A 27,818-nucleotide genomic window follows, 5' to 3' on the forward strand; every position below is an offset into this window, starting at 1 on the left:
CAGTGAACGAGGGGATTCCACGTATGTAGTATCTGTGCAGAATATACTAGAGGGTGAAGCGGTTCCCTTTGTCGATCTGCTTAATGCTAATGAGGTTAGCGTTCCGGACCGCAGCGATCACTAGAACATTCCGAGATCCAAGGATTCCGTTTGTATGCACGACGGAGGCGTGATATGCGCAGCCAGCAAGTCATCCAGGAAGTAATTCGACATCCCTGCCCTTTTCTCATAGCAATAGGCTACCATATCCTCACGTTATGGTAAGGGAAAGGAGCGAACCTTGAGTACTCAAAGAGCACATGTAGACTGAGCCATGAGAATATCGATACCTCATATGTGCTTCTCTCCATCAGCATAGTGGCCCCTAGAATCTCGCACTATATATTCGTGGCTGATCCTTCAAATCTACCAGCGAAACCCGTCTTACATGCATTTATACAAGCCATTATATGCGCGTAATCAACTTCATGCACCCATCCACAGACTCCAGAGATCCAAGATGCTCCAGCCATCAAAATCCACGACCAACTCCGCTCTTTTCCGCATCATGACAACGACTGTAGCGAACCGAACATGTACACACAGTTATCGGCGCAACTGCCGGGGAATGTCCGGGCGGGGTTAACGAGAGAAAAAGCCCCTGGAAACACAAAAGTCGTTTAGATCATTCCGAGTCAAATGGGGTGGGAACTGCACTGCTCGAGGCTTCATTGGATAGCCTCAAGTTGGCGCGCTTCGGGGTTTAGCTCGCGTAGGAATTCCAGTAAAGTCCGGCATTCAAGTTCCGAGAGCGAAGGAGTTTGGAAGGGTTACTTGGAGAAGAATAGGAGAGGCGGACAAGATATATAAGAAGGGCCAAGTCCTACTTACAAGCTCGACCAAGCTCGACAAACAACTCACTTCGGTTTGTTACAAATCTCATAACAACTTCAACAACATCCATCACCATGGTTCAGTTCCTCGGCAAAGAAGTTGGCCCTATCGGCTTTGGCCTCATGGGTAACTGCTCCCTCAAAACCACCATCATCGAATCAGCACCATCATCGAATCAGCTAACACAACGCAGGCCTCACCTGGCGGGCCGACCCTCCCCCACTGGAGCAGGCCCTCGCCGTCATGAAGGCCGCCGTCGAAAACGGCCAGACGTTGTGGAACGGCGGCGAGTTCTACGGCACGCCCGAGTACAACTCCATGACCATCATCAAGGCCTACTTCGAGAAATACCCCGAGGACGCCGACAAGGTCGTCCTGCTCATGAAGGGCGGCGTCAACACCAAGATCCTCAAGCCCGACGGATCACCCGAGGGCATCCGCCGCTCGCTGGACAACATTCTGGCGCAGCTAGGCGGTGTCAAGAAGATTGATGGCTTCTGCTGTGCCAGACGCGATCCCGAGTATCCTCTTTCGGTTACCTTTGGCGTGATTCAAAAGGAGTACATCGACACTGGCAAGGTTGGCGCAATTTACTTGTCAGAGTGCGGAGTTCACACCATCCAAGAAGCTACCAAGGTGGCCGACATTGCTGCTGCTGAAGTCGAACTCAGCATGTTTACGCCTGACATACTAAGAAACGGAATCGCCGCTGCTCTGAAGGAGCGCAACATTCCCATCATTGCATACTCGCCTCTTGGCAGGGGTGTAAGTGTCTCTTATCTGAAGCCTAGAACTGCAGTGTAAAGACTGACAATTACATGAAGCTCCTCACCGGCCAGTACAAAACCCTGCAAGACGTCAAGAAGCTCGGCTTCGTCTCGACCTACCCCCGCTTCCAACCAGCCCAGCTCGAGCACAACCTTGAGCTCGTCGAGAAAGTCGAGCAGTTTGCCCGCGAAAAGGGCTGCACCCCCGGCCAGCTCGCCATCAACTGGGTGCGCAGCATGAGTTCGGATCCGAAGCTGCCTCTCGTTGTGCCGATCCCTGGCTCTGCTACTGTAGAGCGTGTTGAGGAGAATGCAAAGCTGGTGGAGTTGACCAAGGAGGAGCTGGATACGCTGAATGGCTTGGTGAACAGCTTCGAGACTGCGGGTGGTAGATACCCGCCGCAGGCGCCGATCAACACATAGAGATTAGAGAATGAAACCAGATAGAAGCTTGCTTGCAATTTCTTGTTTGTGGACGCGTGAAAGTTTTTCCTAAGCTGAGCAACGACAATAAAGCCTGGGTACCTGACTCTTTGTTGGATGCTGCCGAGGCAGCCACTTATACAGTAAGCATTTACAGGGCCTGCGTAGGAAATAGTTTACTTGAGGCAGACCTGTATCCACGCAATACACGTATTCAAGATGCTTCAATCTTCTAATTATGAGGTCATTTAGCCTTGGGATGCGTCTAGCAGCCACGGTTTGCTTAGCAATCCTAGATGAGCGGCGATTTATCCGCCCCAGTCCGGCTCCCTACTATGCTCACCCACGGTGTAGACATTAAGGCACACATTTCAGACCATTAGCTGTATCGAGAACGATTTAATCACTGCAACTTGACTGCATCTAGGTATTTAAATAATTTTGTTTAAAGAAAGTATATCTCCCGGCTCTTATGTACATCTTTTACATGTATTGCGAGCCAGACTTGTCCGGCTCCTCGAGGCAAGACAATCTTCACCTAGGCAGGCTCCTAACCACCACTTCCGCGAGACCAATACTCTTCACCATTAGAAGGCATATATATATAATCGAGACAATTTCTGACGCGCATTCGATAAGAGTTTGCGCCGAATTGTTGCTGATAAAGCACCGAACGATCCGCACCCCCGCATCTCGTCGATGTCGTGATTGTCGTCCGCTTACATGCATAGCACATCACATCATCTACAACCATCCACTTGTCCATCTTGTACTTGTCCTTTTCTATATATAGTTGAAATCTTCACACTGATAAAGAGAAGAATACACAGTCCCTTATAACACTAATAAGACCTCGTAGAAGAGCACAAGTCTCGAATAGCACAGTAGATCTCACAGACATCACCATGTCCAACACCAGACAACTGCATCTCACAGCCTTCATGCGCCCTGTGAGTCTACACACCGGCGCATGGCGATACCCCGGCTCCTACGCCGACGCAAACTTCAACCTCGCCCACCTCAAATCCTTCATCCAGAAGCTTGAGGCCGCCAAGTTCGACGCCTTCTTCATGGCCGACCACCTCGCCGTCCTCAACATGCCCATCGAGGCCCTCCGGCGCAGCCAGACAACCACATCCTTCGAGCCCTTCACTCTACTCTCTGCCCTATCCCAAGTCACAGAGAAGATTGGCCTCGCGGCTACCGCATCGACAACATACGACGAGCCCTACCACATTGCCCGTCGCTTCGCCTCGCTGGACCACCTCAGCAACGGCCGTGCGGCCTGGAACATCGTTACGACGGCCAACCCGGACAGCGCAAAGAACTTTGGCCGCGACGAGCACATGGACCATTCGGACCGGTACAAGCGCGCCAGGGAGTTCTACGACGTCGTCACCGGCCTCTGGGATTCGTTTGCAGACGACGCCTTCATCCGGGACCAGGAGTCGGGCATCTTCCTCGACCCGGCCAAGATGCACACGCTCAACCACGTTGGCGACGAGCTCAAGGTCAAAGGGCCCCTGAACATTGCTCGTCCTGTCCAGGGATGGCCCGTTATCGTGCAAGCCGGACAGTCCGATCCGGGACGGCAGCTAGCTGGTGAGACGGCCGAAGTCGTCTTCTGCTCGCCGGCAAACATCGACGCCGCAAAGGCTCTCTATGCTGATATCAAGGGCCGGGCCGAAGCCGCTGGCCGGAAGAGGGAGCACATCAACATCCTGCCTGCCGCACTAGTCATCATCGGGGACACAATCCAAGACGCCAAGGAGAAGCGCCTCAAGTTAGACAGCCTCGTCCACTACGAGAGCTCCATCGCCAGCCTATCCATTGCTCTCGGAACGGACGCATCCAGGTTTGACCCTGACGGACCTCTTCCCACGGACCTGCCCGAGACAAACGCCAGCAAGACGGGCCGCGAGGCCGTGCTCCGGCTAGCAAGGGAAGAAGGCCTGACAGTGAGACAACTAGCACAACGCTTCGGTGGATATGCCGGCAATGCGTTTGTCGGAACGGCGCAGAGCATTGCCGACGAGTGGGAGAAGTGGCTCAAGGAGGAGGCCAGTGATGGCTTCACCGTGTGCTTTCCCTACCTGCCGCAGGGGCTGGATGATGTCGTGGAGAAGCTAGTGCCGGAGCTGCAGCGTCGGGGAATCTTCCGCAAGGACTACGAGGGAACAACGCTGAGAGAACACTTTGGCCTGCCGAGGCCGGAGAATCAATTCTTTCCCAAGGGTGAGAGCACTTAGACAGCTCTGCCGCCGAACGAGCACCCTCACATGTTAGAAGACACATGTTATAAGACGTACATGCCCGTAAGCAAACACTGTTGTATGTTCATTCATCATATGTTGTCATTTGTGTCCATGTACGGGCCAAACTGGTAGCCAGATATATACAGTGCTGCTAAACCTCAACCCCCATACTCAACTTAAGCCTTGGGCAGGATCCAAGTCGTCACCGACGAACCAGGAACGCGAGCATTCCAAGTCTGGCTCTCCGACTCCGTGCCCACCTGCACCCAGATATCGTGGTTGTACCTGTTCTGGATGACCACCGTGCGGGTGCCATCCGGGTTAATCGTGCCGACGGCCTCCATGCCCGTGTTATCAGGGAACAAGTAGCTGCCCGTACCATCGACGACAACAGCTCCCTTGGGAATATACCGACTGAACTGTCCCATCATGTAGTAGTCAATCTCCTTCTTGTAGCTGCTTCCATCCGGAGAGACGGTAACAAGACCCGTGCACTGGTGGCAGTTACCGCCTCCAGACAACGCAGGGCCGCCGCCGGTGAAGGAGCCCAGCGTCCAGGCAATGACGCCGTTGGCCCAGTTCTGCAGCGGGAACATGTTGAAGCTGGAGCTGTGGACCCAGTCGGTGGTGCCCACGGCCGTCCAGCACTCGGTCATGTACTGGTCCTTGCCGGGGAACTCGTTGTGGAACTTGGTCAGGGGCGTCCAGTTGTCGGGGTTGTTGCCGGCGTAGCAGTGCCAAGCGGCGGCCTGGACGTACTGGCTGGCCATGTTCATGACGGTCTGGGGGTACGAGTAGACGTCTGCAAATGGGTGTTAGTGCTGCTGCTTCACGGGATACGTTGACAGCATCGTCTTCTTCTCACCTTGGTTGTGATCCCAGGCCCAGATCTGCGTGCTCAAGCCCGCATTCCTCAGAGCAGGCCCAACCTTGTCCCGGATCAAGGCTCCTGACTCGTCCTGCTGGATCAGCATCGTCGGCATGTCGTCCTTGTTGTTGAGAGGCTCGTTCTGCAGCGTAATGGCATCGATATGCGCACCACCGCTCTCGTACGCCTTCAGGTACTTGACAAAGTACTGCGCGTACGCATCCTCATACGCGTGGTTGAGCTTGTTGTTGGCCGTGCCGCCGCCAATCAGCTGGCCCTTGACCTTCATCCACCCAGGAGGCGACCACGGTGATCCCAGAATAGTCAGGTTGGACTGCAGCTTCCGCATGTTGGCCAGCATGCTGATCATGGCATTCCCACGATCTCCCAGCCCAAAGCTGTTCAATCCCGTATCGACCTTGCCGCCAGCATCGTCATACGTGTACGCCGGATCGGCAGAGAGATCCGAGCTGGCGACCGTATGCCGCAGCAGGTTGAAGTTGAGGCCCGCCGGCGTCATGATCTCGTTGAGCAGCTGCGAGCGCAGGTTGGCGTTGAGCTTGTTGAAGGCGGCGACGGTGGCGTCGGTGACGGCCGCGCCGAAGCCCTTGACCGTCTGCTTCCGGCCCGTCTTCTCCTTGATGGTGAACTTCCAGTTGTCGATGCCCGGGTTGGCGGCGTTGAGGACGGGCGCCTGGATGGGCGTGAACTGGTTCCGGCCGTCGGCCGTGGAGGCGAACGAGGAGGCGGCGTTGACGCCGCCAACCGCCGCAATGGTGGTGAGGACGGAGATAAAGAGCATCTTGATGTGGTATCAGCCCTGGTGACAAGTTGGATGAGGGGGAGGGGCAGTATCAGCCTGGTGAGAAGAGAGGAATCGTCATCCCCTTATATCCATTCGTGCGGATATACTTTTATGTTTTCCGCCACCAAGTTCCCCCTGGCAGCTTCGATGTAGGTATTACCCTGGGAATTGTTACCACCTCACTTGAGACATGTTCAATAAGCTTAGACGCAAGCCTCCGCTCAGCTGCACCGCTGCACATGCTCTCGCCACACAAACAGAGGAGTCTCGAACCACGTCCAGGCACAAATCATTCACGAGCTGCCAAATCGAGACCGGGGCAGCTCAATCGGCCCTATCCCCATTGCTCCGGCTCCCGCTGCCGCTTTGGAGACTGGTCGATCCATGCCGTAAGGGGGGTAGTTTGGAGGTGACGATCGGTGAGACGTCGACAACACGGCCGCCATTCAAGCTCTTCCACGTCAAGCTCTTGCTATTGCTTTGACATGTGGTCATCATCATGCTGCTTCAATCAAATCGACTCCAGTTGTGCAGGCATAACAGCAACTAAGCTCCGATGACAAGTGATTCAAATCAGTTCCCCATCTACCATCAGAAGCTCTTCAATGAGTTCTACCAGTTGTTAATCCTCAATTACTCTCACCTTGGGAGGCAGCTTTAATGCTCCTCCAAACAATCCAAGCGATCCCCCAATACTCCCCCACAAAGAAACGGAAAACCAACGCCAAGGCAGACTCCCGGGGCGCGGCCTTGCCAAGAGTCCATCGAATCGTGACCCAGCTGCCGGTTTCAACAACTTGCCTAATCGGGCCATGGAGAGAATGGGACTCACAATGGAGAAGGGGGGGGGGGCATCATAGTTGCGATCGTTAGAGAGTAGTCTAGACGGGGCTTACAAGCACTCGTATTGAGCCATTGGTCTCTTGTTCTCATCAAGTTGTCCTGGACTTGGCAAGGCAGGAGTCATGACTGACTGACTCTGTGGAAACATTCTATGCTCTGCACTTCGTTCCCTTACCCCCCTTCGGCCGTCTACAGCTAAACTAACTCTCCTCTAAACACCACGCCACATTTACTCTCTGGTCATCATTCAGGTACCTTCAAGAAGACGTCCCGGGCCTCGGTCAACGTCAACAACTCACTCTTCTAACGAACAAAGCGGACTCATCCGCCTCACTCCCATCTCCACCCCGCTCCCTTCTCCCCCACGCGGCATCAACACACGGGGCTCCAGTCACAATGACGCCCGAACCATGACAACAGACAAGGACAACGCCATGCTCAAAGCGGAACGGAACTCGTTTCCCTTCCGGATGTGATTTTTCCGTCCACCAATCCCCATGGGCAAAAGGTCCAGCTCTAGACACACAACAGCTCAACTACTAAACCTCAAGCTAGAAGTTGCTGAGCCCCCTCCTCCCCCTTGTCCGACTAGTGCAGATTTAAGCGTCCAAACAAGCATACAACAAGCATATTCCCACCCGACTTTCTACAGTGATAAAGAAGAAAACGCATAATATGTTATGTCTAATGCAACCGTGAAATCCTCCTCCTGTTATAACCAAAACAACAGCCTACTTGCAGTAATCAATGCTAGTATGATGCCTCCAGGGGTTGTTCAATGCTACTCCACCAATCAGTATCACCAGTCCATCTCCCATCAACTCATCACCTCATCAGCACACAAAAACCCATATATAACCCTTCTCCGAGTAATATCCTCCTGACCGAACAAGCCACCATTACAACAATCAACAGGACCTTCTCTTTTCGGCCTCCCCACAACTCGCCACAACTCCACCCGTCATCGTCAGGCGCCCTGTTTGTTGTCAACAACCGCGAAATGCCGAGACTCCCCTAGTTCAGACACTTGCTCTTACGAGTACTCTAGAGTGCATGCAAGAACCTCGTGTCGATTACCAAAGCTGGAGCAGCTCAAGCCAGGGCCATTACGAGGAGTTGTGCTACTTTCTCGTAAACCAGTTCCCAAATTCATTGAGCCGAACGTTCTTCAACAACCCGTCATCGCCGACCCCTTCTCGTTTTCACCATGTATTCTACAGTCAAGCGTACGACTAACAGCTAGACAAAGACAACATTCACTTCTCGATGCATCAAAAGCTTCAAGGCTGAAGACCGAGGTTCTATTATAGAGAGCCTTTCTATTACTGGCCATCTCTTTGTAAGCAAACATAACATCGTTTCTCCGTCAGGCGGTTAATCAGCGCCCCATCGGGTGTGCAGCATGGCATGTGCAAATTACCCGACGGCCGCTTCGTCCAAACTGCCCCTTGGCTACCTACTTGTCGTATGTTTTCAAGATCCTCTGAACTGGACAGCGGCTGCGAGAGTAGCCACGTCCTCCAATGCACGGCACGGCTGCAACACCATCATCTTTCCATGTGTAAGAGTACACATCTGCTACGTCTCCCTCCTCCTCATTGTTCAAATCTGGGTCAAGAGGCCGTGGCCATTGCAGACATTCACGGCCTGTAGACTTTGAGCTCAGTGTGTTTCGTGGATCTGGAGCTCGGGAAACGGCCCGAATCCCCAGGGCACCGCCCATGAGCATGATGCACCCCGAAGAAACCAGCACCAAGACATGCCATGGCAGACAGCCCTGCGATGCTGTGCCCGGATTCGACCGGCCTGCATCCGTGTTCCGCAGAGTTGGTCAGGGTGCGGATCTGACAACTTTGCTTGCCAGCTGCAGCGTCATGGTGTGTGTACTCGAGCTCGCTCCATGCCAACTATGAAGACGTGTGGCTCAGGAAACGATGCGCCCCAGGTGCCTCAACCCTCCAACCAAGTGGAACGTTGCGCCGTGACAAGGGGCAGCCATATGACAAATATCGCTCGAGATGCATCATCGAGCTCAAGAGTGCCGCACATGGTGCCAAGCGCGGCAGTTGTTCCGGGGGGCTTTCATTGGCCAGTTGCTCTCGTGCAGCTTATAGATCATCTTATGCAAGGCTTCCCTTAGCTACTCAAGCCATATATGTGAAGCCTCGCATATTGTCGGAATTGCGTCTCGTATAGTATTTCTCAGAGAGCCGGCCCAAACAGGTCGTTGGCAGCCTCCAACTTCCTCCGTTTCGGATCCCTTGGCTCTGCATCCCCAAAGACGGCCCCGTCGCTGGGGGGTGTCGGCTTCTTGACTTTTGTCGTGGCTTGCTCGCGTCGCGCTCGTTGGAGGGCTACCAAATCTGCTCTGTCCGTGTCTCTGCACTTTTGCAGCTTCTTTCGAAGGGGCTTCAGGGACTTGACCAACTCGGGCTGCTGCTGTTAGCTTGGTGACATCAAAGACAGTGTGGTTTATCAAACTTACCGTCTCCCAGTACTCCTTCATCCGCGTTGGAGGCTCCTTTTCCAGCATGTCGCGACAGCTCTCAATCGTCTTGATAATCTTGTCTCGCATCTCGGCATGCGACGTCACATGCTGGCTCTCCTCGTCCCCAGGCTGAGCCGCGGGGATCAGTATATCCACCAGCTCCTTGTCCACCATCAGCAGAGCGGCCATCATGATCTGACTCGGGGTGTAGTGGAAGTAGGCGTCCGTCAGCAGCGGGCTGAACTTGAGAATGTCTCGAGCCATCGCGTGGGCCTTGGCCACCCTGCCCTCCTGCTCCGGCAGCTGCCTCCTGAGCTCCAGGATAGCTCCCTCCAGCGCCCTAAACGGATGCCGCACGTCGAAGGCGAACCGGATGCCCTGGCAGAGCAGGAACTCGCCGGCCAGGATCTGCTCGCTCGTCGTGTTGGGGAACATCTCGGCCAGCTTGGCCAGCCGGATGTAGTAGCCCTCCGCCTTGCATCCGAAGAAGAGCGACGTCTTGAGCAGCTCGGTCGGGGGGTATGTCATGACGGAGTTGGTGATGTAGAATCGGCGGAAGAAGACGGCGGCCGTGGATCGGATCTCGGTCGGAAGCTCGCAGAACTGCGCGGCGCGGATCAGCTCCGTGGTGAAGAACTGCACCAGCAGCGCCTCCTCGGCGGGCGTCAAGAATTCGGGCTGCGCATCGGGTGCGAACCGCGGGGAGATTTGCTGCTTGGCGAGGTCGTTGGTCTTGACGCGAAGCTCCCGCAGGCTGGTTGGCGAAAAGGACCAGAGCCGGAATTGGCTAGATTGCCGGTATCTGTCGTCCTCCGTCGTCATTGTGGCGTGCGATGACAATGAGTGCGCGAGAGGAGAGGCGAAGGAGGAATGTCTGGTACAAGGGGAAGAAGGAAGAAGAAGAGGAAGCAGCATGAAGCCAAAGATTCGAGATGTCGGCACGTGCAGTACAGTGTCAAATATACAATTCATACCGTGTGCTAGGGAGCTTTTGCTCTTGCTGAGCTCACGATGACAGGCCAAGTAAATTAAGGGCAGCTTTCGACTTCGCTATTCATGTTGACTTCAGCTCAAAAGTCCAGCCTGCAAATGCACCACTCCAGCTCTATACGCATATCAAACACAATGCTGATGACCTCCTTCCAGAGGATTCCACTCCATAACAGTCTGACCATGTCAAACAATGACGCTACCAATATGACCCATCTTTATCCAGTCAAGGAGTTGCAAAGCCAACTCCCCGTCACATCACTTCGTTGAGAGATGTTTTAAGTCCAATAAAGACAGCAACTTCCCTCGTCTCAATCCGAATCTTTTCTTTTTTCCTTTTTCATAGCTTCACAAGGTCTCGCCCATGTCCTCCGCCCGGCTCAGTATCCCGGGGTCGACATCTTCCTGGGAATAGGAGGAGGCGGAGGCTTCTTGGCCCGGTTCACGGGGGGCGGCGGTGGCTTCTTGGTCTCTGTCGCAACCTGGTTCACGTGGAAGCTGCCGTAGCTGGTGGCCGGGCTGACACTACGCTCGCCCCAGCTAGGGGTGTTATCCCCGCTGTAGATGGAGTTGTCGTCAAAGATGTCTTCGCTTCGGCTTTCGGCAACGCTGGGCGGCGGCATTCTGGAAAACGAGTTGGACGCCGCTCTCGCGCGGATCACGGGCGGGTTCCTGGTATCAAAGGTTGCTGACCTCATGATTGGCGGCCTGGTTGACGCCGGCGGAGGCGGAGGTGGAGGAGGCTCTCGGGTTGACATTGTGCGGGCGAGTCTGGCGACGGGCGGTGAGGGTGCGCCCTCGTATTCCTTATTGATGACGGTGTTTCGAACGGCCTGTCCGGCGGGCTGCGACCGGATGGACATGTTGGAGTAGATGCGCTCCAGGTCCGGCCCCTGTGAAGACGCATAGCAGGACTCTGCGCCTGCCGCCCACGACTTGCGGATGCGGCGCAGCTCGTTGGCGGCTCGTTCGTGGAATTCCAGCTCGGCATCGAGGAACGAGGTCAGGGCAGCGGTTGTGTCCTGCTCCGCCTCTCGGATGTCCTGCATGCGCTGGAAGACATCTTCGGTGCTATCATCGAACTTGGTCTTGTTGACGCGCATCTCTTCCTCGAGGCGGATGTCGTCCTTTTTCGCCTTTTGAATCTTGCCCATGGTGGCATCGTAGGCGAGTCGGCGGTTTTCGAGCTTCTTGCGAGCGGCCTTGTGGGGTGTGTAAGCAATTGACCGGAACAGTGCTACGAAAGTCGGTTCATACCTGGTATTCCTTCATCATGCCAAGGTTCTGCTCAATGTGCTGCTGCCAGGTGGCATTGGCACAGTCTAGGTAGGTGGTCTGGAGCTCGGCGAGCTGCTCGTTGGCATTGCCCATGGCAGCAAGGCGGCGACTGTACTCGGTATCGGGCAGCTCTGCCGCGTGGGCGGACATGGTGCGGCCAAGGTGAGCGAGAGGCAGGCTGCGGCTTCGGTCTTCGAGAGCGTCGCAGTGGCGGTTGAGCCATCTGGTGTAGATGCTCATTGATTTCTGAAGGCGTTCCATGCCTGTAAAGTCGGTCAGTGGAAGCCAATTGGCTGCATAGCGACAAAAACGACGTGCCTTCGTGTCGGATATCCATCTCTGCCTCGAGGACTCTGAACTCATCGGTGTGAGTCGCCTTGGCCTCGGCGCCCATCTTCTCGCCAGCCCACTGCATGGCGCGGTCGATTTTGCGTGTAAAGTTCATGATGTCGTTTGTCGATTCTGGTCCAGCTATGAGGAGATTCGCAACGACAAATGGTCAAAAAAGAGGCAAGAGTGCCACAAGCGAGGGTGAAAGAAAGAATTGGCAAGATGGAAGAAGCAAGAAAAGACGACGAGCAAGAGAAGAGAACAAGCACGTGTGCTCGAAACGGCTGATTATGGTCCTCGCCCACACGTTGTCTGTACGCAGTATGTACCAACAGCAGCGGGATCGATTGGGCGGGCCCCTGGCTAAATGCTGGCACCTATTCCAAAGACAGACAAGCCAGCGTATGGTCCAGATCCCGGTCCCAGTCCGGCGTGTCTAGTGCTTGTGCGAGAACGGAGTGTGTGGAGAGAGTCGATGGGCTCGATGGGATCGATGTTGGTGTTGGAGAAGCGAGAGGGCCAGCCCGAGTTGGGAGAGCAAACGACGGATGAAGCGAGCGAGGGGATGAAGCTGTCGGTCGAGTGCCTAACGAGAGACGGCCGGCTCGTCATAAAAAAGGCTGGAAGGCCGCAAAAGAGGTAGGCAATAGGAAAAGCAAAAGGTGAACGAACGGAATAGATAAGGTAGTCTTTGTTGAGGTGGCGGGAAAAGCACTTTTGTGTCTGGCCGCGAGGTGAGAGTGACATGACCTTCCACCTTCCTTTCTTCGTCCATCCATGGATGCTCCCCAATCGAAGGCGTCATGCCCATCTGGCCTGCGACACTCGCCCAGGGGGGTCGCCTAGCGCCGGCTTGCCCCTGTAACGGGCTCTGCGCGGGCTGCCCATTGGCCGGCGCCAGTGGTGTGGCTGCCCCGGAGCGTCGCCTCTCTCAGGGGCTTCAGTTGCATCCGTCCATCTCTTGGGGGGTCTGGTCTGGTGTCTGGGCCGCTCTGGGGCTGCCCTACAGAAGGTAGTGATCCGTACCCGCTACAAGATTGGACGAGGGTGGGCTGGGTTGGTGCGTGGGCTGGGGTCTTTGCTGGAGAACCTGAAGAGGCCCCAACCACCACGAGGGTCGAGTGGCGAGGATCGGAGAGTGTTGCGCGTCCGGTTTGTGTCGTGGGTGCTGGATACGAGTCGTGGACAAGAATACGAGCTGCTCCGTCCAAAGTATGTTGCTTGGATCCAATTCTTTGGAGTCTGTACCTAGCGGCGGATGGTCGATATTGAGACACTTTGGTCAATGTTCATCTTCAAAATCACAGAAAAACTACTCATCACAGATACATGCTCCAGATTGGATTCCTGGAAGCATCATCCGGTACGAAAATAGAACCTCGTATCTGAGATCTTCAGCGATCATCCCTCAAGTCCTCTCCACCTCGACTCCAGTCACAATGACATGCACTGACTAACTTGATTGCTTGATCGAGTTCTCTCCTTTTCTTGCTCCTCATCGGCGACACTGCCTCGACGATCTTGGCCTGGCCTGATCTACAGACGAAATGTGCTCTCTGATTGCAGTACCAGATTTGCTGCTCTGCTGACGAGCACGTTCAGGTCACCTTTCGGCGCAATCTCGCTGCCCGGCTGAAAGGACAGAGAGCAAAGTGCTTCAGGTATTACAGCAGCGACCGATGGCAACGCCGAAGTCTCATGTTGACATCCATCCAATTCCATTTGCGCAGCTGCCGCAGAGCCATGCCGTTGCCGGTACCCTTTCCGTCGCTGAGATTGACGTGGAGGCTGGACTTTTTGGACCAGGACCTCTGAAGCTCAAGACGGATACGTGCACCGGTTTGTGCGTCTGCTGCACGTCCATACTATCATGCACGTTTCCAGCTGTCGAGGTGCATCGCATCGCATCGCATCGCATCGCTGCAGGAACGGCACGATTTGACATGCACCCATCCAAATTCACATGCATACAGCTAGACTCTCCGTCACAAGCCAACTACTAGTAGTAGATGTCATCTAAACATTCTCCCATGATAATGAACCCTTTTCTAGAAGCCATTCCTTGACCCCAGTCCAGTTCCCTGCTGCAGCAGTGCCCCAAACAGGCGGGTACACCCAGAAAGGAGCATGTTTCAAGTCTCGTCCGAAACAGCCCCAAAACGTGCGACCGGGAAGCGGCATCAGGGCTTGACACTGGCTCATGGTCCATACATGTACCTTACCTCAATAAGGTACCCGCCACGACAAGTATTGGAGGTCGAACATGACTCTGGACCGTTGCGCGACGAGTCTAATATTAGCAAGCTTGACTCTTCTCTCTTCATCTTTCTGTGCAAGTCCACACCATGAAAGACATATTAGGCAAGCATGTCGATTAACAGTGTCAAAGTATGTGCTGTAGGAGCAGGTACATGTACGCGGCTCATCCGCAGCCGGTCGTACATGAGGTATGTACCTTGTTCGTGGAAGTCACCAACTGCAACCGAGTGATGCGACCAGATAAACTCAAGTGCTCTCAGTGGCGCTCATAGCCGTCGCCCACGACATCTTCACGTCGGCTTGCATTCCATCACTTCAGTTCTCCCACTGTCAAACACGCAATCAACAAGTCCTCCAGCTCCAAATTTGGCCCGCGAGGCCGCCAACTCCCTCTTCTTCTCTGCCTACCTTACCTACTACCTGCAAGTTCCCCGCATCTCTCATCCTTCGCTCCTCCATCTCGCAACTCACCACTCAGAACAGAAGCACCCTCATCACACCGGTCTGCCACACACCGCGGCAAGGCAAACATATTTCTCCCCATATTCGGACACGACCCGATATCTTTCCACACCAAACAAAGCCAGACAAACAGCATTTGTGTAGCGTTAGATTGCATGTACTCCAATCACCCCGAGCCTCGCTTCTTAGCGCAGAGACGGTCCTTTGACGCTTGTCGAGGCTTTCTTGTCCTATACCAAACTATGTGATATTTTAGGTTGCACGGAGGCATCAAGGCAGACTCGACCGCCAGCATTACAAACCTTCCAATGCTCTTACATAGATCAGTACGCATCTTGGTAGTTATATAGACCAATGGCGACGTGAAAGGCTACCTTATGTGATGTGAGGCTGTCGTTCAACTCTCTTAAAAAATCAAGCTCCTCAGCACATCTCCCTCGAGTTCCCGTTCTTTATCATCAACTCCATCAGCAACACCACCAAAATGAGCTCCCAGCACCCTCAATACCCCCCGCAGCCGCCGTACGGAAACCAGGTCCCGCAAGGCTTCCCGGGCCCGAACCCGAACCCGCCCTGGTACGGCTATGGCTCGCCGCCTCCGCTGCAGCATCAGGGCCAGCGATATCCCGGCGGTCCTCCTCCTTCCTCTCAATCTCCTCAGCCTCCGGCTGGACAATACCAGTACCCCCAAGCAGCTGGTCCGCAATACCAAGGCCATCCCGCTCCCCCGCCCGGTCAGCAGCCTCCGTATGGCCAGCAGTATCCGCAGCCGTACAGCCAGCCGCCCGGATATCCTCAGCCGGGCTACCCTCAACAGCAATACGGTGGCCCATCGCAGGTAAGATAACCCGGGTTTCATCATCATAGTCGATCACCAACTCACACGTTATCCGCAGCAGCCACCTCAGCAATGGCAACAACAACAGCAACAGCAGCAGCAGCAACAACACCAACCAAGCTACCCCCAAGCTCAACCCCCAGCCCAGCAGCCCTATTACAACGCCCCCATACACGTATACTCAACACCAGCCTCCCCCGGCTACGACCTCTCTCAGCGCAGTTCCCTTGCACGCATCGACACCTCCACAGACATTGAAGTCCTCCGCAAGGCAATGAAGGGCATGGGCTGCGATGAGCGCGCCCTCATCCGCGTCTTCGCCAGCCCGAAATACCAGCACCCCTTCGCCCTACAACAGCTCCGAAACGACTATGACGCCCGCTTTGTGCGCGACCTCAATGGCGACATCAAGGGCGAGACAAAGGGCGAGTTTGAAGACGTCCTGCTGGCGCTCCTCAGGGGCCCCCTCGCCCACGACGTCTTTACTCTCGTCAAGGCTCTCGACCGGGCGGGCACCGATGAGGAAGCCCTCATGGATGTCCTCCTGTGCCGCTCCAACGCCGACGTCAGCGCCATTGTTGCCGAGTTCAGGCACGTCACTGGCAGGAACCTGATTGACGTGATCAAGGACGACGTCGACGCCAACCTCTTCCGCCTCTACAGCATGGTCCTGTCCGCGACCCGCGCCGAAGACGCCGCACCGGTCGTCCCCGTGGACATCGAGGCCAAGGTCACCGAGCTGCAGCGGGCAACGGAGGGCACCGTCGGCGCAAACACCATTGCCGTGGCCCAGATCCTTACGAGCGCGAACGCCGCCCAGCTGCGCGCCATGAGCGACGCCTACCAGCACAAGTACCATCGCAGTCTGCAGGATGTCATTGAGCGCGAATTCAGGGGGGACATGGAAGATGCGCTGTTGCGGATCCTGACGTCTGCTGCGGGAGATGGCGGGAAGGCTGATGTGGATTGGCTGAGGGCGCCGCTGATGAAGACGATGAAGAAGCATGGCCTCTTCATCTACCGGGCTCTGCGACTGTATTGGGGGGACAAGGCGAGACTGCAAGCTGCTCAGATGGCGCATCAGCGGTATTACCACAAGATGCTGGGGACGCAGTTGAAGGAGTCGCTGAGCGGAGACTATGAGGAACTCATGATTGCGTTGATTGGGGAAAAGTAGCCATGTCACACATGTAATGATTCTATGGTGTAGGTAATGATTTGCGCGAAGTGATGGAGAATGACTTGATGCTGTGTTGACTCGAGATGCTCACATCTTTCCATGTGTGCTTAGACATCGACCTTGTTGATCTTGCCCGTCTTGACATCGTAGATGTATCCCGAAATCGGCACATCCAGAACTGCCGGATTCTTCCTCAGCAGCTCAACATCCGTCCTAACACTCTCCTGGAGATCCTTGATCGTCAGAAACGGAATGTGGCTGACGTCCTCCCCAGTGTTCTTCTTGACGGTGTCACGGAATTCCTCCTCCTTGATTATCAGCATGCCACAGTCCGTCTGTTGGTTTGCAGTTAGTTCCGGTTGCGTACGCACAAGAGTTGGGCTGCGGAAAGGGAGTTAAAAGAGGAGAAGAAAAACAAAGAAAAGAGAGATCAGGGGGGCGGGTGAAGTGGTGGGAAGGAAAAGGCATGGTTCCCATACATGATGAATCACGACGACTTCTCGCGTGCCCAGCGCCTGCTGCGAGATAATCAGGGAGCGCAAGGCCTCGGCCGCGCGGCCGCCGGCGTTGCGGTAGACGTGTGCGTGGCCCTCTTCCAGGCCGAGGAACTTGGCCGGGTCGAGACGGGCGTCCATACAAGTCAAGACGAATACCTTTCTGCAATGCCACCACAATAGTTTAGCTATCAGCACATGATGATGGAATATTAAAGATTCGGCTTTGAGGTAAAAGACTGAGTGGTGGACGAGACGCACCGGCCGGGAGGCATAGGCAAGTCAGCCTTGTCGAAGCCAGCAGCATATTGCTGGTTGGCGACTTCAAATTCGCTGGCGACAGTCATTTTCTATGGCTGTGATTGTCAAAGAGAAGGAGAACAAGAAGATGATCAAGAAGAGGAAGTAGAAGGATTGATAGAGTGCAATGCGTTGAGAAAGACCTTGATTGCTGTTAAATCTCAGATGAGAGATCGCATTTTTATATCTTCAGTCTCGACATCAAATATACCGTATCCGGGACAAGCGCATCATCTCCCAGTTGCGAACCGCACCCCCCACCGTCAATTGTTTCTCGCAGCTATCGCAACTTTAGCAAGCAAGAGCTCCTACATCATCATCGATCAAGACTGAAAAGTCGCCATCCATCCCGAATCTGTCGCCATGCGGCTTGGCTGCGGGGAAAACTCTCTTGCGCTCTATCCCGAAGCCAGTCAGACTAACACGGTCAGGGACGGCACAAGGTCGAAAAGGGGCAGTAGTCGGCGATCGAGCGGCACAATCATCAGTTCAAAGCTACAGGAGACGTTTCCTGCCAGCAAACCAGAAATTGCGACGGCCCGGAGGAGGATATGGAATTTGTCTGGCGTTGACGGCCGAGAGCCCGTGGACTGGGGCCGGCAGCATGGGGGCAGACGGGCGATATGCATGTAGACAAGGGGGCCGGATGGGGGAAAAGCAGAGAAGCGTCCAATGGCGGCGGTACGGAAGGATGAATAGCGTCAAGAGATCCATGAAGAGCTCCAGTTGCTTCCTAAGCAACTGTTTGTTCAGTCAACATGCCTGGGCTTGATGTGGATGCATATCGTGTCATGGCTATGGTTCATGTTGGCAATGTTCGCAAAGTACTGCTGTGAGGAGAATCAGTTGGCATGAAGCTGTATCGGGCCAAGACGGAACCCCTAATAGGCAAGACAATGCTGCTTCAGAATGAGTGAAAAAGGTTGGCGCAGAGGGTTTGTAAGCCGTGATCCGTGATTCTGCCTCTCGCAGAGTCTTTCCGTGGGCGCGAAGCTCGGTGTTGAACAACTCGGGGCAAATCATTGCGACGATGCAGAGAGTGACAGGGTCAATAGCCCATATATGCTGCTGCTTTCTGTCGAGTATGATCCATCTGAAGGCAATTCAGAATATCTTGTATTGTGTCGAAATTGGCCAGCAGATGCAGACCACATGATGTAAAAGATGACTGTCAGCTCTCTGGTTTTAATCCAGAAATTCGGCTCATCCCGCACCATTCTCGGCAAGTTGAGTACGAGAGGATAAGGTAGTTGGGTTGTGATGAGCTAAGCAGAGGGCTACTAATAGATGTGGCTGTGCAGTCCATTCATGCTGTTTGCCGCTCGTCACCAGCCACAGCACGAGCCGCATGACGACATCAGCGAGCATTTGGAATACAGAGCATCAGCTCACACGTCTTGTTGCTTCCAGCGGCTTCGGGGGAGTTCCCAGTGATTACAGGCAGAATTACAGTGGTTGCAGCTTAGCATGCCCCATCCATGGATCTCAGTGGACGGAGATGCCGATTTCGCTGATCAAATTCGAGCTGGATATTCCACACGTCGCTGCAGGCAATTGTCATGTCGCATATGCTTAGCAATAATATTACCCTGTGACCTTGATGGTTTTCCATCCTCGTGTATATATTTGCATCGAGTCTCTTTACTCTTGCCTATCATCTCCTTTCAACGACACAGACAAACAACACAAACAACTCAACAGCTCAACAAGACAAACTGCCTGCGGCATTCTGCGGATAATTGCGGCCCGCACTCGGAACCCCGCCACTTCCATACCAGTCCGTGCATTAGACAGCAATTGCACCATCGCCAACAGCTTCAGCTTACGAACCAATCTCTCCATCCTACATTTCCTGATCCTCCACATCTGTCTCGCCTCAACTCCCCTTGCTCAAAGACAACTCGATACTCTTTCGAAACTCCTTGAATAGAACGCAAACAAACAACTCAACAACCCTCAACCAGCAACTCTCAACTCTCAACTCTCAACCCTCCACCAAATAAACGCATCACCACCACCAAAAATGACTGGCACCATCCACCACATCGAATCCGTGGAGCAGCTCGACGCCCTCCTCGCCTCCACCACCTACGTCGCCGTCGACTTCTACGCCGACTGGTGCCCGCCCTGCAAGGCCATTGCCCCCATCTACCAGACCCTCGCCGACAAGCACTCCGTCGACAAGCACCTCGCCTTTGCAAAGGTCAACGTCGACCACGTCCAGGACGTCGCCGCCCGCTACGGCATCACCGCCATGCCCACCTTCCTCTTCTTTAAGGAGGGCCAGCAGGTCGCCGTCAACGGCAAGCCCATGATCCAGGGCGCCGATCCCAAGAGCCTGGGTGCTGCCGTCGAGAAGCTGAGCGGACTGGCGCAGAAGAGGGTCGAGGAGGCCAACGCTGCGTCTGCTTAAGCGACAACAGTTTCTGGGTGGACGATAAGCCATCTCAAACGACGATGAAGAACAAAATGTGATAGGGTTATGGAACATAGAGGGGGGATATTTATGCAAATATAGGCGCATGGGACTATGTCATGGCAATAGGCAGAGCGGCTTTCTTGCAATTTCGAATTACGGTATATAATCTTTATTCACAGGATTAACTGAGCTTGTTTTGTGAAGTCCTGAATCCCCCCGCGATACCTTGCTTAGACGTGCGTGAAATCCACAATGCCAGGCAACAGCTGTGAATCAGAATCGTAGTATATCGTCGGACGGGATGCCATACCCTATATTATCTTTTAGCTCTTTGGTAATTCCAGCTGTCATCTTCGGCACGAGTCCCTTGCCATCATGTTAAGGCTTATTGCCAGATTAGCAACAACTATTCCAACAGTGAACCAAATCAAGAGGATTTCGCTTTGGTCGATGTTTCTCGGTGTCTACGTCCCCATTCGTCTAAGTTGGGTAATGTAGTCTTCGAAGTTGTCTCATGCCCTTCATTGTATTACCCCATGTACATCCCTGGAGTAAAATGTCCGCTGTGATACTTACGGTAACAGATGGAGTATATTAGAACAGCCATTTCAACTATTCAAGTTCCAGTTTGATACTCCATCTAGATACACATTGGAACCCTAGAATGGTACATGTGGCCAAGGGAAATCGCAGAGGACTCTCTCTCCGAAATTGACCGTGAACACACAGGCTGTTGCTTAACTTCGCTCTTGATTGAGGCTGCTAGATGATGCAGTCAATGATCTCTTGAAGCCATGAAAGCGAAACGGCCATATCAAAACTTGCGTGGAGAGAATACGATGCCGCCAAGGATCCTTTCTCTGTCCTCCGACCACTTACATCTCAACCCACTCCTCTATCGTCACACGCCAAGCCCAATCACTTGCTCTCGCGCCTCTAAAAACAAAGATCATATGCCTTTCAGCAGATTCCCCCGTCAACTTCACAAGTACTACGCTCAAAGCCTCGTACGAGCAATAAGTGATCCCCTCAGCCCTGCATATATCAGCCCACAGGAATCAGCCCCCTTGCCTCACAAGCCCCAAGCCAGCCGCAGCCACGATGCTCGTTTCTTCTCGCATACCTCCAATGGCAATACACGAAGCCATGCAAGCGTTAGCCCAGGGAAATAAGCTTATCCCTTCAACAGACAAATTACGTAGTCTGTGTAACCCATGCGCATCCGCGATTCGTGACGCAATATGGCAACACATGAGCCCTGCGTCAGAGCAGCAAGGGAGCAATCCCGAGCACTCGTACGAAGTAATCCAGCCAGAGACACTTGGCATCGGCTTTACAAAAGGACTTGACCGAACACTCTGTTTCACCATTGGGATTGTATACTAATACGAGCTTCTCCCTGTTCACGTGGGGGGAGAGCTGAACGACACGTCTCCCTGCCTTGTAAAGGTCGTCGAGTAAGACGGAACATGTATCTTTCCAGTCGCATTCAGAGCACATGTAAGAGCTTTCAGCTCTGAAGTTGGGGAATCTGTGTGACACCCTCGAGGCAGTGTCGTGGAATGCTGCCTGTCTCGGATGGTCGCCGTGCGACTTGATATGCCAAATGGGCGATTCTTTCCGGCCGTTGGAAGCGGACGACCGGACTTTTATATCCTACATACAATCCTCCCATTTGATAAAGGGCGTCAACAGAAGACGTATAAGACCCTTAGTCTGCCTTTAATCTACCTCCTCCTCAATCATCCCTCCATCTTTACAAGAACAACTCTTCAAACAACCAGCCACCACTCTACACTTCAAATACCACCATCAAAATGCTCTTCCAAACCATGCTCCTCGCCCTCATCACCTCCCTGGCCCTCGCCCAATCCGAAGTCGGCCGTCCCTGCGGCTTCAAGATGGCCCCCTGCCCCTTCGACATGAAGTGCGTCCCCGACAACGCCTACTGCCCTCACCCCAGCCGCTGCCCGGGCCACTGCGAGTTCAAGAACAAGTACGACCAGTGCGGCGGCTTCACGCCCCGGCCGCACGTTTGCCGCCGGGGGTCCCGGTGCCAGGACGATCCCCGGCTGCCGCCCAACTGCGGCATGGCGTGCGATGCCCCGGGGATCTGCATTCCCGAGAATGCTCCCTTCTGTGGAGGGTTCATGGGGTTGGCTTGTCCGAAGGGATTGTACTGTTATGATGCGTTGGATGACTGTGATCCGAACAATGGAGGTGCAGACTGTGGAGGAATCTGTCTGTAGAGGAACGACTGAGTATCGGAGTACAGGGCTCCGTACTCCACACATAGGAAATCAGAACGGCTATTCATCGAAAGCGTCGAATGTAAAGAGCTGGACACAGCCCCGTCAATGTTTCTCGCCTCGCCTTGCACTGTAACTTTGGCTTTGGTCGTAGCCTCTCGGGGAAATGTAGTCTTTCTCGAAAATCACTCTCCCATGTTTTCATCCAGTGAGCTTGCATCTCGAAGCACCGCAGAGTCCAACATCTGCCGCTCTTGGTCTGGCAAAACCTCATGCGAGACGGGCCTTACTAATGGCACCCAAATTTGATATTCTTCAGTTGTCATCGGCTCTCTTATGACTTCCCGCAACAACCCATAAGAATAACCACCTCTCCCTCCATCAAACACTGTGCTTCTGTCGAGTGTAGTATTGACAAAGATGTGCGCTGCTCTTCTCCCGCTTCTATTTGACCTACAAACACTCCACGTTGTTCTCAGTGCGCCTCAAGTCCTTTGTCAGATAAGTAACCCTAGGCATGATATTGGCGTGTACTCGTCCTTTGTAACGGCAGGGACGGCTTCACCGCCATGATGTCGAAGGAAGTCTATGGTCGGTTGCTGAGTACTGTAAGGGGCAAAGGTGACAAATTGTATTTTTTGCGGATAGAGGTTCATGAACAGCTACATGTAGATTCTCGAGCAGCAGTTACAGTAACTCCGCGCCGCTGGTAGAACAGGCTGCGACTCGAATCATACATGGATATCTTTGGTAACTGTAATCTCAGACGGACAGTGATCGAGGAGAACGTCGAGATACTCCCGACCACTAAACACATCCTCTATGGGCAGTTATGATGGCCCACTCGGGTGCAATCAAATAAGCCGGATGGTTTCGGAAGAGTCTGTCAAATGACACATGGGATATTCCTTGGAGTTCATAAGAATTGCTTGCCAAGGTAGTAGGTACATGTAGGTATACGTGAGTGATGTTACTGCCGTATCTGGCGCACCAGATCCCGAATCTTCTGTCTCATATCATTCGATCGATTGTGGCACACCGCGTTCAAGACTGCCATTATGCTGGATTCTGTGGCCGACAGGGTGAAAAGAAATTCAACTGCCTCCAAGCCACATTGCGAGTTTTTTGCAGCTTCAGCAAACACTTTGTTGGTGATGACGAGACTCTCGTATTGAAGACAGCAATCCAAGACCTCTGCGGCGGCGTAGGGATTCTTTGCAGCATATGACAAAGCCTCGCCGATGCTGACTTCCTCTCGGCGGCGGCGCAGCAGCACCTCGACTGTCTTGCCATTTCTGTCGGTTTCTGCTACAGCGTTGAAGATCTCCTGGCTGACTGTGAGTTCGGGCCTCGTCAGAAGTGCCTCCATCTCGTTGCACTCGAGTGAACTTTGCGCTAGCCTTAAGAACCACTGGTCATCGATGTGCTTGTGCAAGGCGGTTGTTAAGTGTCGTATCGACTGCGGTCGCAGTGAAGGTTCCAAATGGTCCGGTTTACAGGAATAGATATACCTGAAGAGCTCATGAACAATATCGCTTTCCGGTCTCTTGTAATCAGGCACCAGGATGGCCGTGTCCCTCACATCGGAAGATATGCCCCGTAGGGCGTAAATGAGGTCTCGCGATTCGGTTGCTTCGCTACATCCAAAAGCGCCCAAGAGCGTGTAGAGACTTCGATTTGCACTCAACCACGAAGCATTTCTCCATTGAGATGGCATGATGTCAATCACAGATTGACAATGAGCATCTGGAGTAATGTCCAGGAGCAGAGGAGCAAGAGTAAACAGGCGGGCCGACATAGACTTCGTGCCGCAAGAGATGATACCGGCCTGGGCAAAAGCCGCCTCCTGCAGAATCCACACCCGGCGAAACCATGGACGGCCAAGGAGTTCCTCCAGACCTCTCTTCTCCAAGTCCTGGAAATCGGGATATAACAGCTTCAAGCATGACCGGGAAGAATCCCAAAGATGCTCCCAGCGGCCGTCGTAACGCGACCAAGTCCTACAAGCATGCTTCGTGCTTGCTTGTTGCAGCAACCGCAGAGATTCCATGAAGATATCCGTCGCGTGTGACCCCATGCCAAGACGGAAAATCACACGATCGGCTTCTTTGTAAATATCTCCCATCTGTGCGACTTGATGTCCTCTTTCCTTCAAGTTGGCTTGATTGATGCAGACTGCATCAATCCACAAGATACGGTCTTCATCCTCTTTGCGAAGATGTAGCAGCGCTTCATGGAGATTTTGAGTGATTTTCATCATATGTCCGTTGACACGAATACTCTTCGAGAGATCAGAAGAGCCCCATGTGTATGAAAGGGCTTCGTATGAGACACTGTCTTGTCGTTGGTGTAGCTCCGCTTGGAATAGCTCGCAAGATATGTCGCTGGCGACTCCATGATGCAGGCGGAGTAGCCGGATTGCAGGACTCTCCAGGTCGAGAGGCTCGTACTTGTACTCCTCCATGAGCCCATGCAACGAACGGCAGTGGTTGGACAGATGAAAGCAGGATGATCGACTCGTTATTGAGCAGTCTTGGCTGAGGAGAAAGGCAAAGTTGCGAGGGCTGAGGAGCTGAATGAAGATGCGAACAGGCGAATCACTTCAAGACCCAGAAGAGAAGTTTTGCCTTTACAAGCATGCGAGGCCTTGGGCAATATATATGTGAGCCTGGGTCATTCAGCCTTGGGGCGGCATGAGGAACACAACGGCGGCTACGCCAAGTCTCGTGAACCCAGCCGCGACGGGCTGTATTCTGGCTGACTTCGGTTGGACTAATCATGACAGAACACAACAGACCTTCATGCGAGGCGCGAGGTCGATGGCGGAGCGAGATTGATACCATTGGGTCAGGTAGAGAGAGGTGAAACCGCCGGGCGGGCTCCGGCATCGAAGGTCACACATGGGGCGAGAAACCCCGAGACCCAGGCTGGTACACAGTAAAAGCCAAGACGATAAAAAGCTATCTTGGAGGTAGCAAGAGATGACCTTTTCCATTTCAGCGAGAGCACTATTACATGGGCATACAGTGACCAATGAGGGGACCCATTACAATTGTTGGACCATTTAGTGAGAAACAAGGAATTATCGAACGTTGGTGATTCAGTTGGTCATTATGTACATGTAGGTATCTTGCACTCTATGATTGGCTCTCTATACGTTGCCGCCTTGCACAGCCTCATCCGTCCACGTACAATTCCTCCAGATCCTCCTCAGGCTGAATTAGTAGGCAGTTCCATAAGGCTTCAACTCAAAACCCTCAATTGAAGGCGGACCCTGCGGACCCTTTGTCTTGCTAAGCTCCATCCACTTGCCCAAAGCCGCGGTAAAGACCTTTTCATGATCCGGCCGGCTGAAGTCGAGAGGCTCATAGCCCTGGCCAATCAGTTTCATTCTGCATCACAGCCCAGTCAGTACGTGTACATGATATCCAAAACATCGAAACAAGTGCCCTGCGGGGGGGGGAGACTCACTGTGCAGTAGCAGCCATGTTGGTCAACATAAAGTTGCTCTCGCCAAACACCGGCTTGATGGCCCCCTCAACAACCCCATCGAGGATCTTCTGCGGCAGCTCAGGCTCGTGAGCAGCCGGTCGTCCCAAACCGATTCCGTGAACCGACTCCAGCGCCTTGACCATACCAGCCGCCGTCCGCAGGCCGCCAGTGACGTACGCCTTGGTCTTCTTCAGCTGGGGAACAATCATCTCGGCAAACTCGATGAAGAAGGCCTCCCGCTTGACGGTAGTCTCCCGCTTGTGCTCAAAGGCAAGGGCCTCGTAGGTGCCGCCGGACAGCTCGACCCAGTCGAAGCCGCTCTTCTCGAGCTCGGCGCAGAGCTCTCTGCACTCCTCGGGCGAGAAGCCGCCCTTTTGGAACTCGGCGCTGTTGAGCTTGATGGCGAGACTAAAGGACTTGTCCGGCACGCGGGCGCGGATGGCCTTTGTGATGTCAAAGATGAGCCTGGAGCGGTTCTGCAGAGGGCCGCCGTACTCGTCGTCTCTCCGGTTGGTCGACGGCGCCAGGAACTGAGCCAGGAGGTAGCCACTGCCGAGCTGTTAGTATCATATCTGTGTTGTATATAATATCTCGTCAAGTAGAATGGATACTCACTGTGCGGCGTGAAGCTGTACACCATCAAAGCCAGCCTTGTAGCAGTACTCGGCCGCGTGGGCAAAGCCATTGATGACATTCTCAAAGTCCTCCTTCTCCATCGGCCTCGGCTTGGCAAACGATCCAAAGGCCGAGCCCACAAGCTGAACGTCACTGGCAGAAATGGGGTTCGGCTGGATGTACTCCTGAACCTGTCGCCCCGGGTGGCTCAGCTGCGGGTACACAAGGGAGCCGTGGGCCTTGGCCGCGGCGGCAATCTCCTTGAACCGCTCGAACCGCTCGCCGGAGAAGGGGGCGTCCCGGGGGATGATGTGGTTGCCGGCGTTCTCGAGCTGGTCGTACTCGATCATGGTGTTGCCGAGCAGGATGACTCCGAAGCCGCCCTCGCCCCATCGCCGGTACAGCTCGACGAGCTCCTTGGGCGGGATGCCGCGCTTGGTGAGGTCCTTGGCGTCCCAGCTGGCCTGCAGCTCGGACATGGCGGCCTTGAGGAAGCGGTTCTTGGCGACCTTGCCGCTGAACTCGAACTCGAGGGGCTGGCCGAGAGGCGCAGGGTCGACCTTTTCAGACGGTTGGCTTCTGACTGACATGGTGACTGATTGTGACCGAAGGGTTGTGCTTTATGGGTATGTATATAGATAAGGTATATAGGTAAGGGACGATGCAAAAGGGGTATCGATGTTGCTGGTCTTGCTTCTTGCGGAGAGCTTCTGGACGAGGGAAACGCTGTCCTTTTATGACACTCGAGTGGTCCCAGTAAAGACTGGATACCTGTTCTCTGGACACCGAGTCAGTGGAGACGACCGATCACCAAAGAGCCACCCCCGGCCCATGTGGCCCCTGGGCACGGGCACGATCAATGCAAAATGCCGACGCCATGCTCATGCTGATGATCACACATCTCTTGATAAGCCGCAAAAAAACATGCTTCTCTGCGTTTCATGGCCGTCGAAATGTGGGTGGAGCATGAGAATGGGCTGAGAATCGGGACAAGAGCCGGGCCTAGCAAAGCGGCAGGGCTGTTGGTCCGGCTTGGAAATGGAGAAGATTCCATCTACGTCCGGCTGGAGAGCCTCGACTGCTAAGCAGCTAAAGTGACAGATAGAGTGTGGCTTGTGGATGGGAGAAGCCGTTTGGGGTTTGCAACTCCCACCGGCAGGCTCTCAATAGAGGCTTTCAAACACACTCTTGTCCAAGTCGATTTACTGTAAGCAACAGACAACTCGTCAGAGTGCGCAATGACGACTGTGTGTGTTTACGAACTTCCAGAAGCTGCATACTGTACTAGTTGGTACCCGGTTAGCCTCTGTGTGCTGCTGGGCTACCCATAGATCTATGATCAGTACTCACACACTCATACTATCTCAATGACAAGCCGCGGTGGCGATTCTTGCCCGCTGTGGGTCATAGTCTTGACGTTTGGATGGAGAGTAGTGAGAGTATCGTACTGTATGAGACCAAGAGATGCGTTTGTTGAACCTGCCTCAATCCTCTTTGCTCTGCGAGACAGAGCTACGAAGCATCATGCCATATCAAAGCACTCCAAAGCCGCTCTACCCTCAATTGCCGTCCCCCTCACACATCACCCTC

General features: G+C 54.0%; 11 protein-coding genes across 11 annotated transcripts; 5 read left to right on the forward strand and 6 right to left on the reverse strand.

Annotated features, from left to right (window-relative positions):
* Positions 1 to 947: 947 nt before the first annotated feature.
* On the forward strand, positions 948 to 2,063 carry TRIREDRAFT_5812 (uncharacterized protein; the record flags this gene model as incomplete). The annotated part of the gene is made up of 3 exons (XM_006969223.1): positions 948 to 999; positions 1,067 to 1,638; positions 1,698 to 2,063. The coding sequence occupies 3 exons, from the start codon at positions 948 to 950 to the stop codon at positions 2,061 to 2,063; spliced, it is 990 nt and encodes a 329-aa protein (XP_006969285.1).
* A 905-nt stretch (positions 2,064 to 2,968) lies between these two features.
* Positions 2,969 to 4,312, forward strand: TRIREDRAFT_69696 (uncharacterized protein; the record flags this gene model as incomplete). The annotated part of the gene is made up of 1 exon (XM_006969246.1): positions 2,969 to 4,312. One exon carries the CDS (start codon positions 2,969 to 2,971, stop codon positions 4,310 to 4,312), a length of 1,344 nt encoding a protein of 447 aa, XP_006969308.1.
* A 182-nt stretch (positions 4,313 to 4,494) lies between these two features.
* TRIREDRAFT_69736 (glycoside hydrolase family 30) lies at positions 4,495 to 5,988 on the reverse strand (the record flags this gene model as incomplete). The annotated part of the gene is made up of 2 exons (XM_006969285.1): positions 4,495 to 5,120; positions 5,184 to 5,988. The coding sequence occupies 2 exons, from the start codon at positions 5,986 to 5,988 to the stop codon at positions 4,495 to 4,497; spliced, it is 1,431 nt and encodes a 476-aa protein (XP_006969347.1).
* A 3,048-nt stretch (positions 5,989 to 9,036) lies between these two features.
* TRIREDRAFT_69793 (uncharacterized protein) lies at positions 9,037 to 10,144 on the reverse strand (the record flags this gene model as incomplete). Its single annotated transcript, XM_006969286.1, has 2 exons — positions 9,037 to 9,267; positions 9,320 to 10,144. 2 exons carry the CDS (start codon positions 10,142 to 10,144, stop codon positions 9,037 to 9,039), a joined length of 1,056 nt encoding a protein of 351 aa, XP_006969348.1.
* Positions 10,145 to 10,796: 652 nt separating this feature from the next.
* On the reverse strand, positions 10,797 to 12,124 carry TRIREDRAFT_52334 (uncharacterized protein; the record flags this gene model as incomplete). Its single annotated transcript, XM_006969287.1, has 3 exons — positions 11,909 to 12,124; positions 11,570 to 11,853; positions 10,797 to 11,514 (listed from the first exon to the last, which is right to left on the reverse strand). Coding segments are annotated over exons 1-3 (1,128 nt in total), but the record flags the coding sequence as incomplete, so codon positions are not given.
* A 3,058-nt stretch (positions 12,125 to 15,182) lies between these two features.
* TRIREDRAFT_29619 (calpactin I heavy chain, calcium ion binding-like protein) lies at positions 15,183 to 16,650 on the forward strand (the record flags this gene model as incomplete). Its single annotated transcript, XM_006969229.1, has 2 exons — positions 15,183 to 15,465; positions 15,611 to 16,650. Coding segments are annotated over 2 exons (1,323 nt in total), but the record flags the coding sequence as incomplete, so codon positions are not given.
* Positions 16,651 to 16,766: 116 nt separating this feature from the next.
* TRIREDRAFT_111912 (uncharacterized protein) lies at positions 16,767 to 17,500 on the reverse strand (the record flags this gene model as incomplete). Its single annotated transcript, XM_006969288.1, has 3 exons — positions 16,767 to 16,994; positions 17,139 to 17,316; positions 17,415 to 17,500. 3 exons carry the CDS (start codon positions 17,498 to 17,500, stop codon positions 16,767 to 16,769), a joined length of 492 nt encoding a protein of 163 aa, XP_006969350.1.
* Positions 17,501 to 19,183: 1,683 nt separating this feature from the next.
* TRIREDRAFT_52337 (uncharacterized protein) lies at positions 19,184 to 19,902 on the forward strand. Its single transcript, XM_006969247.1, has one exon. The coding sequence runs from the start codon at positions 19,477 to 19,479 to the stop codon at positions 19,864 to 19,866; it is 390 nt and encodes a 129-aa protein (XP_006969309.1). The 5' UTR covers positions 19,184 to 19,476; the 3' UTR covers positions 19,867 to 19,902.
* A 1,787-nt stretch (positions 19,903 to 21,689) lies between these two features.
* Positions 21,690 to 22,121, forward strand: TRIREDRAFT_111915 (uncharacterized protein; the record flags this gene model as incomplete). Its single annotated transcript, XM_006969248.1, has 1 exon — positions 21,690 to 22,121. One exon carries the CDS (start codon positions 21,690 to 21,692, stop codon positions 22,119 to 22,121), a length of 432 nt encoding a protein of 143 aa, XP_006969310.1.
* Positions 22,122 to 23,091: 970 nt separating this feature from the next.
* Positions 23,092 to 25,336, reverse strand: TRIREDRAFT_124007 (uncharacterized protein; the record flags this gene model as incomplete). The annotated part of the gene is made up of 3 exons (XM_006969289.1): positions 25,314 to 25,336; positions 24,919 to 25,129; positions 23,092 to 24,693 (listed from the first exon to the last, which is right to left on the reverse strand). The coding sequence occupies exons 2-3, from the start codon at positions 25,114 to 25,116 to the stop codon at positions 23,092 to 23,094; spliced, it is 1,800 nt and encodes a 599-aa protein (XP_006969351.1). The 5' UTR covers positions 25,117 to 25,129; positions 25,314 to 25,336.
* A 5-nt stretch (positions 25,337 to 25,341) lies between these two features.
* Positions 25,342 to 26,818, reverse strand: TRIREDRAFT_69769 (uncharacterized protein; the record flags this gene model as incomplete). Its single annotated transcript, XM_006969290.1, has 3 exons — positions 25,342 to 25,513; positions 25,593 to 26,162; positions 26,229 to 26,818. 3 exons carry the CDS (start codon positions 26,816 to 26,818, stop codon positions 25,342 to 25,344), a joined length of 1,332 nt encoding a protein of 443 aa, XP_006969352.1.
* Positions 26,819 to 27,818: the final 1,000 nt, after the last annotated feature.

Source organism: Trichoderma reesei (assembly GCF_000167675.1).
Source record: "Trichoderma reesei QM6a unplaced genomic scaffold TRIREscaffold_30, whole genome shotgun sequence".
Taxonomy (NCBI): domain Eukaryota; kingdom Fungi; phylum Ascomycota; class Sordariomycetes; order Hypocreales; family Hypocreaceae; genus Trichoderma; species Trichoderma reesei.